Source organism: Salvia splendens, chromosome 1 (assembly GCF_004379255.2).
Source record: "Salvia splendens isolate huo1 chromosome 1, SspV2, whole genome shotgun sequence".
Classification (NCBI taxonomy): Eukaryota; Viridiplantae; Streptophyta; class Magnoliopsida; order Lamiales; family Lamiaceae; genus Salvia; species Salvia splendens.
Genome location: NC_056032.1, coordinates 4,670,689 through 4,681,728, shown reverse-complemented (window position 1 = coordinate 4,681,728; position 11,040 = coordinate 4,670,689). Strand labels below are relative to the sequence as shown.

The following is an 11,040-nucleotide window of genomic DNA, read 5'->3' as shown; positions in this document are numbered from 1 at the left end:
TTATTATAAAAGGAAGAAAAATGGAAGAGTTTATATATATAAATTTTGAAGAATTAAAAAAAAATGTAAAACACGTTGCATCGTCCGCGGTATCGTCCGCGTCACCCGCAGTGGGGCTGACGATACCGCAGACGATGCGTGCTCCAACACCTATCGCCCACGGATGAAGCATAGGGCGCGGACGATGCATCGGGCATCGTCCGCATGACTACAGTGGCGGAAATCGGGCGGACTATCGTCCGCCCCACTGTGGATGCTCTAACATTTATAATCATATTTATTGAAATTTTCTTTTCATTGGTGTACGTGATTTGAACTTACTGAATTTCATTTTGTTAGGACATTTCAAAAACAAAAAAATCGACTAATTAGTATGAAATTTGATCTAAGTTTGAAAATAAGTAAAATCAGAAATAGAAGCGTAGGGGGCTAGGGTTTTCAGTGAGTAAACGGTGTGTGACTACTTCTCTTTCTCTCTGTCGTGTGTGTGTGAGAGAGAGAGAAGAGGTTGATAGAAATGACAGCAGAAAAGACTTGGGAGAGTGGGAGAGACGATGGGATGTCTGTTTCGCACGTGGGAAGTAGTGAGATGATGCAGATGCAGTTGCAGTGGGTACCTGCGGCGGTTGATAGAAACGATTGCCTTGTTTTGCTTCACGCAATTTATTATCGCATTACATATTTCATATTTCTATACGCATATTTTAATTCTCATTTCTGCACTTTGCTGTATCTATACGTTTTACCCTTGCACTACCACTGAGTGTTATCAATATACAGCCTTAATTTGATTATGAAATTTATCGTTGTCACCATAATTTATCAGAACTGCAGTGTAATACTAGTAGTTCATTTCTATTTAAATCCTATATTAATTAATGTGAATTAAGTATGTCACTATTAATTTAGTCACTCTCAAGTCCACATTATACTAATTTTTTCCAGAAATAAATTGATTATAGAAAAATGGCTCATTAAATCTATTTTGATCTCATTTTTTTAGTCTAAAACAATTTATATGTGAATATCTGATTCAAATCTTTGACTATACTTTAGCTTTTTTCTTAGTATATTGAATCATTAAACACTAACAATTAGTGATAAAAGCTACTCTTGATGCACGTACAACCAACTGACTCACCACCGAATACAAAATCTTGATAATCTATTTAGCTAACAAATGCTCCTGCATAGGAATAGGAGTATATATATGTGTAAGCATAGACACATAACATCAAAGCAAAAAACCCTTTCTTCAATTCTCCTCAGCCATTGAACAATTAAAAGGAGTAGTCCTATTAAACGATGAGCTGCGTGGTTGAGGGAGGTGGTGGGCCTTGTGGAGCGTGCAAGTTCCTTCGACGCAAGTGCGTAAAAGGGTGCGTATTTGCACCGTATTTCGACTCCGATCAAGGCGCCGCCCACTTCGCCGCCGTGCACAGGGTCTTCGGGGCTAGCAACGCCTCCAAATTGCTGCTTCGAATTCCGCCGCACTGCCGCCTCGACGCCGTCGTCACGCTTTGCTACGAGGCCCTCGCTAGGGTTAGGGATCCCGTTTACGGCTGCGTCGCCCACATCTTCACTCTTCAGCAGCAGGTATTATTCATATACCTAGGATTATACTACTGGAGTATATTTTATTTCTATTATTCTCAAAATTATTTTCATGTGATAATTTGATATGTAATCTTGTACTTCACCTCGTTATTATAGTGTAATTCTTTTTCACGTATGATAATGATATGAAAATAGGACCTGAACTATATTCAATTTTGTTTGATATCGATTAAAATTGGACCATAATTAATGTAGTTATGTTGTGCATTTAGGTTGTGAATCTCCAAGCCGAATTGGCGCACACTCAAGCTCGCATCTCGACACTTCAGCACACTCCATCGTCGCTTCCAGTGCTTAACTCCTCCATGGTCGAGACTTCGCCGTCGTCGTCGTTGGGGATGGTGAGTTTTTGCAGCTCAGTTGATCAAGAAGTTGAAGATGATGGTGACCTCCAATCACTAGCTCGAGAATACGCTTCTAGATACTTCCCAGGAGTTAGATTTATGCCTCCAACTCCACACTAATTGGTCAACTCTTTTTTTGTTGTTATCTTTAGTATCTAGCTTGCTTCATCTCTTATTTTCTTGCCTGACTCCTTTTGAGTAGAGTTACAAGAAAGAAATTGTGGGAAGAATGTTCATTCAGCAATGCCAATCATATTCATAGTTAGTTAAGGAGAGAGATATAATTGAGGAGGACCAATCAACAAGTGTGGATCATGGTACAAATGCTACAAAATAATACTCCTCCATTTCCTAAAAATATGAACTTTGGAAACTACACAAATTTTAATTAATGCAAAATGAGTATGCAAATTGAGAGAAGGAAAGAAAAAAAAAAGGATAAAATAAAAGAGATGAGAGAAGTAGTGATAACTGTGTTAATGGATGGACTGTGAGATCTATTTCTCAAGATGAAAAATTTCTATTTATAGGAAACGAGTCTACAAAAATAGTAAGATAATCTAATAGTATTACAAAAAAAAAGCTGACGAGATTCATTGGATTTAAATATATTGTGAAATTTTGTTATACATTTCAAAAATTGAACTAAATGAGGAAGACTAATCTATATTTTTCTAGGAAATGGAAACGACAATATAATTGTTAAGTTTCAATTTTTCTCATTTACTTAATTAGCATATAAATAAATGTCTTTGTAGGTTATCAAAATGAGCTTACTTAATCAAAATAAAAAATGAAATGAAAATTTATTGTTTTAGTGAAATAGCCCCCCATTTCGAACATCACAAACACATCGTTTTTTTATATAAATTGATAGTAAATAAAAAAATTGAATTTTAAAGTAGTAGTACTCACCCCGTCCTCGAATAGAAGCCCTGTTTTTCCAATTCCATCAATCTGCGAATAGGAGATTCGTTTCATTTTTTATTCACATTCCACTAACTCATTCTTTTCACATTTTATTTAATATTAATAGTACTTATTTTAATAGGAGGAACATTGTATTCATATCAGCTCTATTACTATATGATATCTATGCTGCGAATAAGTACTCCTTCCGCCCAATCAAAATGTCCATATTCTTAAGTGACATAGAATTTTAGGAAGAGTTGTTACATAGAGTAAGTAGAGTGAAAAAAATTGTTCAATATTTTAATAAGGAGAAAGGAAAGAGGTATTTAAGTGAGACAAATTAAAAAGAAAGTATGGACATTTAAATAGAAATATAATACAGTAGAACTCATATATTATTATTAACTTTTTTATACTAATTTTTTTTAATATTTCTTAAAATTTGTTTCCGGACTGCTATCGTGGAGTACTAGTTTAGTCAATTTGTCACGTCAAAACTTCTCCACCGATCCCTTTTCCTCATTTCCAATAAATATTTTTCTACTACTCCACAATTAACCTTCCACTTTACCAAAAGTGAAAAGCTATTTGACCATAAATGTGATAAGCATAAAAAAAGAATAAATTTAAACTATATTTACATATAATATAACTACTCCACTATATTAGAGCATCCACATCCGTGCTCTTGCCAACAAGCACGGATGTGGGTCCGGTCCTACTTTTACTCTCTGCTCTCAGTCAAGAGCACAACACTCACATCCGTAGTCTTCCGCAAAGACAAGCTCAAGGGTCCCACAATTCTTTTATTCAATTTAAATAAAAACTTTTCCACAAAATTAAAATGCATTAAAAATACCCGAAATAATATTACAAATTACAAAAAAATTAAAAATGACATAATTAAAATACTAAAAATTAAAAATTAAAAATGACATAATTAAACACCTAAAAAATAAAAATTACCCCCGTGGATGACTATTCATCTGACTCTACCTCCAATGTTATTTGGAGACCTCGTATCATCGCCAAATGCTATCGAAGTTGCTCGGGGTCATATTTGACATATCGGCCAAATTGAGTTGGGCCTAAATCCCCCACAACGAGTTGGTGGGGGGTTGAGGTGGCACATAGGGAACGGGAGCCGGAGCGGGTTCTGGAGAGGGGGCGGATGGAGTCGCGGCGCGACGGCGCGAGGACGGTTGGCCGCCGCCTTCTTCCTTCCTTGCGGCCGGTGTTGGGAACCGCTCGGGCCGGCATCGGGGCTACCCAAGTTAGCTCCGGAAAGTTGGCTACCCACATCTTCAGAGCCAGCATCGGATAGGGATACCGATCTCGACCGTTTGGAGGAGGAGCTAGATGAGGATGTTGCGTCTCCCCTATACTTCGAATGTGGCCGCGTCTCCTGCAAAATGTTGAGGTACTTGAACGGCTTGTAGTTCATGGATTGGTAGGTCACCAAGGCGGAACTGATGATGTCAAGCTCGCTCCGGCCGCTCCCTGCCGATCGCTCTTCCTGGAGGTAATACCCCTGGAACTTTTGGATTTCTTCGTTGGCTCTGTATATGGCATTGCGCACCATACTCTCGTTGCGCTCGATTGTTCTAGCTGGCCGGTTTTGATTGTACCGGCGACAGATGCGCTACCAATAATGGTCACCGGATTGGTTCGTGCCAACCTCCGGATCTTCGTAGATTGACAAGAACGCTTTGAAAATTGCTCCATCTCCCCCGGATTGTACGGGGTGCGGACACCGCGAGTAGGAAGAGGAGGAGTTTGAGAGGGGCCGCTCCCTCCCGCTCTAGGCAAGGATGGCTCGAGTGTCCACCCTTATTGCCTTTCGGGGGCATCTTGGTCGTCGACCGGGTAAGGCCAGTAGCCACCCGGAACTTGCGAACCTTGGGTTTGAGGAGGGGCCGAATATTCCATTTCCGGACTCGGAAATGGTTGTGAACCGAACCAATCGGTGTTCCAACCGTGGGAGCTTGAGGGATGATCGTCGTGGTCGGACATTGTTTTGTTGTAAGAGTAAGATTGAAAGAAAGATTGAGAATTGAGAATGTAAATGAGAGAATTTAGATGAGAATTGTGTAGTGTGGTGTGAATTTTTGGGTGTGCAAGTGGTGGTATTTATAGATGAAAATGTGTATTTTTGGGGAAAAAATTGAAAAATAAATTAAAAGTGGGTAGAAAACGGATATAATTTTTTGGGAAATGGGATTTTTTTATTTTTGATCTAATTTTTTAATTAAATCTGATTTTTTTAAAAAAAATTTAAATTGCTAACGCCTATGCCGTTGGCCAATGGGAGGCTGCCACGTACGCTGCTCGTTGACACCGACGTGCTCGATGCATCGAGCAGCGCCGCGCCAGCGGCAAGAGCACAACGGCGGACAACAGTGTCGTGCCGCTGGGACGGACGGACGAACGCCGTCCTGCTCACATCTGCGGATGCTCGTATGCTTATCCATAATATAGATAAACAGCTTATCAAAACAACCAAAAGAAGTAAAAAAATTAATGTCCCACCTCCCAATCACCAACATTAATAACTCTGTCCTAATCACTCATTTGACCTTAATCTTGTCCCAAACGTTTAAAAGATGAGTGGCTTAATTAGTAATTAATGCTAGTTTTCATGGTATTTCTGCTTGATCATCTCAGCTAAAACATCTGAGAGAAAAGGACACAAGGCAAGGCAGGTCAGCTGCAAGAACCAGAAAGTTAGACAAATTGCTACTCCTTTGGTCCCCATACATCATTTAATAATGCCTTCTTCGCCTTTAAATGCAAAATATTAATTCTAAATTCTAAAAGAAGCTTTCACATTTTTCCATTAATAAAGATTATTACTTTTACCTCCATTATTTCCACTGGATTAATTAGTTTTGCTCTCCTAGATCTTGAATTTCTGAGCCGGGCTCGACTTAATCACATTAGCTTATGTTTCTTGATTTGTGGGCTTTAGTCAAAATTCGTTCTTGCTCGAGAAGAGAAGCGGAAATAACAAGAAATTAGTTTCAGTTTTCTTGAAAACTGTAATTAGCTGTAAGTTGAGCTTGGAGCTGAGGGGTAGTAGTAATAGTTTACTGTGTAAAAGTGTAGGTGTAATTTCTCCAATTTCCTCTTTTTAAAATTTTTATGCGAAATTCTTGATTTAATGAGTTTACTTGAGCTATGAATTTTTGTTCTGTTAATTTTGTCACCTTTGTTTTTTTAGGGTATTTTTACCTTCTGTTTGTTTTGTTTGTTTCTGGGTTTTGCATGGCTTGATTTCTCTTCATTATTTTTCATGTGATTGTGGCAAAAAATTTAATCATTTTGGATTTGGGATGAGGTTAGAGAAGGTTTCAGGTTTGTACACTGGAAAAAATTCTGATTGTTTCTGGAATTCTCCGAAGTAGATTTTAGATGTTTCAAATTGTGGGTTGGAATTAAGAAAGCCCATATTTGGTATTTCCATTTTTAGCATATGGGAAAATATTTAGCCTTAATTGTTCACTATTTTAACATTTCTTGATCAATTATGAATCTTGTTAACCTACATGTTGTTAGATTTCATTACTTCTGGTAAACTTTTATGAACTCAAGTTTATATGGTTGAATTTTTTTCAAGGAATGTCAGGATTTTAGCATTAGCATATCGCAGAGAATCTACATTAGAGAGGCTATGGATTCGGATAAAGCAATGGCTTCTGGAGTAACAGTTATCGGGCACGGAGCTCCATCGACATACCATGTAGCTCCAAGGATGGAGAGTTCTGAATTTGGAACTTCTCAAATGACTCCACCAGTGATGAATGCAGCAGGCTCGGAGAGGAAGAAGAGAGGCCGGCCTAGGAAGTATAAGCCGGACGAGTCACCAAGCGGAGCTTTTTCTTCGGTGCAGGTATCATCGTCTGCTCCACCTACTGCTGCCAAGGCCTATGGGGAGGATGTTAAGCCAGGTGCCCTTGCCCGGGCCACCACTTCCGAGAAGAAGCATAAGAGTAAAATCGGAACAGAAAAATTAGGTATTAGTATCACGTTCTGTTTCTCATTAACTGGGGCTAAGATGCATATTTGTTTGAAACGTTGCTTATGGTGTTCTTGATATATTTCATACATCTATTTAACTAGGTTTGTCAGTCACTTTCCCTTCCTTGGAATATTATGAGGTTTCAAAATGGAGAATCTTAGTGCCACTTGTTTAACTCAAATGTACCACAATGTTCATTTTGGGGTTATTCGATGCTTTCATCAAGTTGCTTATTTCTTCCTCGTATTGTCAGATGACTGGATTGAATGTTCAACTGGCTCAAGTTTTTTACCGCATGTGATCACTGTGAATGCTGGCGAGGTATATTTGTCAAGAACTAGAGGAAACTTATGCCGTAGTGTCATTCACTGCCTAACTGATTTGTGGTTATTAGGATATCTCGTTGAAGATAATGGAGTTCTCTCGACAAGGGCCGCGAGCTGTGTGCATAATATCTGGCAGCGGGAGAGTGTCAAATGTGACACTTCGACATCCTAATTCCTCTGGTGGAATTTTGACTTATGAGGTAGCATTTTAACTTTTGAAATTTCAGCACAATTTCATATAGATTGAATCACAGTGAAAGCAAACTGAAGTATAATCGAAGAATTCTCTCAAGAAATATTCTCATTCTTCGCATTGTCGCCAGTACTTGCTCAGCTCGGATAACTAGGGATCTCCACTCTCATTTCTCTTTAAGAGCAACCATCGACAATTTCTATGCATCTATTCATCTTATTCAGGCATATATAAATAATATGCTATTTGCTTCCAAGTAGTTGGTCTCATAATCAAGATTGCCATTATCAAGATGTGATTGTCTTTTACTACCTATATGACTTGGATGATGAGGTTCGAGGGTTTGTGTATTTCTTATATATTGCTGCCACAGATTCGTCTCAGCTAGGGCATAACAATACATTCTGATCTATGAACTTCGACACTCACTTCTTTAGTGCTTTGTGTAATGTTTAGTCTCTCTTATTCAAAGTTATTACACCGAGCTGAACTAGTGGTCGCTATAGAATCATGTGATGTTCATATACCGACACAGCACAAGAAAAATGACCATTGCACCATCATTGTTAGTTTAACCTCCTAGTTCAGACTGAAACAAAACAGGCTCAAATATAAGATCTGGAGCAATTGCTTTTTTTTACCCGATTCCTGTTCCCTTTCAGTGGTTAATCTCCCTAGAAAGGCGTCATGCCGTGATCTTTGCTGGAATCCATACGAGCATTGGCTATTTTAGCGGATAGTGGCTCAACGTAACTAAATTCTACTTTGCCTCTGTTTTAACCTTAACAAAGATACATATGTGATAATCAGTTTATGTAATAAAGCATTTTAGCCGTTAGCATTCGTGATTATAGGGCTTCTAACCAAACTATGTGTAAGGTCTAGTTGCGTTTCATCATTCATAGCTGCTCTTTGCTTCCATTTTCTCTGATCATAACTCAAAATGTTTCTTCCAATAAATGATCTCTAGGGTCTTTTTGAAATCCTTTCCTTTTCTGGATCCTTCACGCCAACGGAGATGCCAGACAAATACGGAAGATCCGGTATGATGACCATAACCTTGTCTGGAGCTGATGGTCGTGTCGTGGGAGGTTTGGTTTCTGGATTGACAGTTGCTGCCACTCCAGTAAAGGTATACTTCCATTTCATCTCCCTCTTTCCATCATTGCCACTACTGATTTCTTGAAGGCTATTTATATTCTCTCTCTCTCAGATTGTTGTTGCAAGTTACCTAGTGGGAAGTTCCCATGAGCTCAAACCTAAGAAGCAGCAGTACACAGTTAATGCATCGGTTCCGGGTGGTGCCCCTTTGTCGAACCAGGACAAGAATATCTCCGGCAACATCCAAGGGCCTAGCTGCTCCAGCTCTGCTGACCACCCCACTGGCTGGGCAGCAATTCAGACTGCAGAAAAGTCGAGGAGTTCCACGGCCGACATCAATATATCACTGCAGGGATAGTCTTAACAATCAAGATGTTTGACTCTTGGTAGTAACTAGTAGTAGTAAACTTATCATTGTCTCCCTCCTTAACAAGTGACCTCCATGACACACTGCTGCATAGCATTGATACTCTTTTCACCATTCTTGACATGTATTGATGGTTATCGGGGTTGTGCAATGACAGATTTCGTTTTAATTCTCGTGTTTCACTTTTACTAATAAACGGACACGTGGATATCGCCCTGCTGCACCAACATTACAAGTCTAAGAGCATCCGCAGCGGTGGCGGTTGGCGCCACCGCCGTCCGTGCCAGCGGCAAGGCGAAGGACCGCCACCGCTGCAACCGCGCCGCTGGCACGGCGCTGCTCGATGTATCGACCACGTCCGTGCCAGCGGACGCACACGTGGCGGTCTCTGATTCGCCAACGGCATAGCCGTTGGTTTCAAACATTTTTTATTTTTATTTTTTAAAAAATCGGATTTTTATTAAAAAAATCGATAAAAAATAATAAAAAAAAATTATCACTTCCCCAAAAAATTATATCCGTTTATAACCGTTTTTCCCCACTTTTTAATTTTTTTTTATTTTTTTTACCCCAAAAATACACACTTTCATCTATAAATACCCCCAATTTCACTCCAAAAAATTCACACTTTCACTACACAATTCTCATCATCAATCTCTCATATCCATTTTCATCTTCCTCTCACACCCTACAACACCACTATGTCCGGTAACGACGACAACCCAAGCGGCTCTCACGGTTGGAACCCCGAATGGTTCGGTTCGCAACCGTTTCATAGTCCGGAAATGGAATATTCGGCCCCTCCTCTCACCCAAGATTCGGGCGTTCCGAGTGGCTACCGGCCATACCCAATCGACGATCAAGGTGCCTCCGATGGGCGCTACGGGTGGACACCGGAGCCTAGGCCTCGCGCCCCTTCCCAAATGCTGAATCCTCCATCTCGCGCCGGTGTCCGCACACCGTACTCACCGGCGGAGATGGAAAGATTGTTCAAGGCGTACTTGGAAATCTCCGAAGATGCGGTGGTTGGAACGAACCAATCCGGCGATCACTTTTGGTGGCGCGTCTCTAGCCGGTACAATGCACACCGGCCGCCGGGAACGATCGAGCGCAACGAGAGTATGGTGCGCAACTGCATCGGCCGAGCCAACGAAGAAATTGGCAAGTTCAACGGCTATTTCATCCAGGAGTCCCGGAATGCCGGGAGCGGCCGAAGCGAGGTCGACATCATCACCGCCTCGCTGAGCACCTACCAATCCATGAACGGTAAGTCGTTCAAATATCTTAACGTTTGGCAGGAGACGCGGACGCACCCGAAGTATAAGGGAGGCATAACATCCTCCTCTAGCGGCTCCTCCAAACGCTCACGGTCGGCATCCCTATCCGACGCCGGCGAAGAAGTGGCTAGCCAACTCGCCGAAGCTAACTTGGGTAGCCCCGATGCCCAACCAAGCGGTTCCCGACGCCGACCGCAAGGTAGGAAGAAGGCGGCGGCCGAACGACGTCGCGCCGCGACTCCATCTGCCCCTGCTCCCGAACCCGCACCCTATGTTCCACCTCCACCCCCGAACAACTCGTTGTGGGCCCTTTTGGCCCAACTCAATATGGCCGATAGGTCAACTATGACCCCCACGCAACTTCAAACGCACGAGTCCATGATATTGGGTCTCCAAAAACAATTGGGGTTGGTGCCGCCGGATGCGTAGTCTTCCTCGGGTTATATTAGCCAATAATTATGTAATTTTTAATTTTTATGAGTTTAATTATGTAATTTTTAATTTTTAGTATTTTAATTATGTAATTTTTAATTTTTAGGATTTTAATTATGTCTTTTTATTTTATTTGTAATTTGTTATTTTTATTGTGGTTTTTTTAATGAATTTTAGTATTATGAAAATGTTTTTGTGTAATTAAATTTTATATTAATTGTGCTCGTCCTTGCGGAAGAGCACAGTTGTGGGTGTTGTGCTCTTGCCAGAGAGCAGGCATGAATAGTACCGCCCGGGCCCACAACCGTGCCGCTGGTAAGAGCACGGTTGTGGATGCTCTAAATAACCCAACAATATGCTACCAGTACTTGATAAGTTCTTGAATGACTTAAAAATTATGGAGTGAGATAAGATTTGAGTGTCTTCTCTTTGTAAAGAAGTCAATATTTGACA

The 11,040-nt window shown here is 40.6% G+C and overlaps 2 protein-coding genes across 5 annotated transcripts; both read left to right on the top strand.

Moving 5' to 3' along the window:
• The first annotated feature begins 1,259 nt into the window (after positions 1-1,259).
• Positions 1,260-2,163, top strand: LOC121804918 (LOB domain-containing protein 19-like). Its single transcript, XM_042204632.1, has 2 exons — positions 1,260-1,596; positions 1,830-2,163. The coding sequence occupies exons 1-2, from the start codon at positions 1,306-1,308 to the stop codon at positions 2,079-2,081; spliced, it is 543 nt and encodes a 180-aa protein (XP_042060566.1). The 5' UTR covers positions 1,260-1,305; the 3' UTR covers positions 2,082-2,163.
• A 3,433-nt stretch (positions 2,164-5,596) lies between these two features.
• On the top strand, positions 5,597-9,047 carry LOC121809386 (AT-hook motif nuclear-localized protein 1-like). Of its 4 annotated transcripts, none has more exons than XM_042210000.1 (6): positions 5,597-5,921; positions 6,499-6,886; positions 7,145-7,212; positions 7,286-7,417; positions 8,381-8,542; positions 8,624-9,047. In XM_042210000.1, the coding sequence occupies exons 2-6, from the start codon at positions 6,544-6,546 to the stop codon at positions 8,867-8,869; spliced, it is 951 nt and encodes a 316-aa protein (XP_042065934.1). In that variant the 5' UTR covers positions 5,597-5,921; positions 6,499-6,543; the 3' UTR covers positions 8,870-9,047. The 4 variants fall into 4 exon arrangements, with proteins under 4 accessions (XP_042065934.1, XP_042065907.1, XP_042065925.1 ...); XM_042209973.1 differs by having other exon boundaries at positions 6,490-6,886; XM_042209991.1 differs by having other exon boundaries at positions 5,597-5,974.
• Positions 9,048-11,040: the final 1,993 nt, after the last annotated feature.

Excerpts from the sequence above, each read along its gene's own strand:
- LOC121804918 (XM_042204632.1), top strand. The coding sequence starts at position 1,306 with ATGAGCTGCGTGGTTGAGGGAGGTGGTGGGCCTTGTGGAGCGTGCAAG. Across the intron at positions 1,597-1,829 it reads TCTTCACTCTTCAGCAGCAG|GTTGTGAATCTCCAAGCCGA; the intron begins GTATTATTCATA and ends TTGTGCATTTAG.
- LOC121809386 (XM_042210000.1), top strand. The coding sequence starts at position 6,544 with ATGGATTCGGATAAAGCAATGGCTTCTGGAGTAACAGTTATCGGGCAC. Across the intron at positions 7,418-8,380 it reads GTGGAATTTTGACTTATGAG|GGTCTTTTTGAAATCCTTTC; the intron begins GTAGCATTTTAA and ends AATGATCTCTAG. Across the intron at positions 8,543-8,623 it reads TTGCTGCCACTCCAGTAAAG|ATTGTTGTTGCAAGTTACCT; the intron begins GTATACTTCCAT and ends TCTCTCTCTCAG.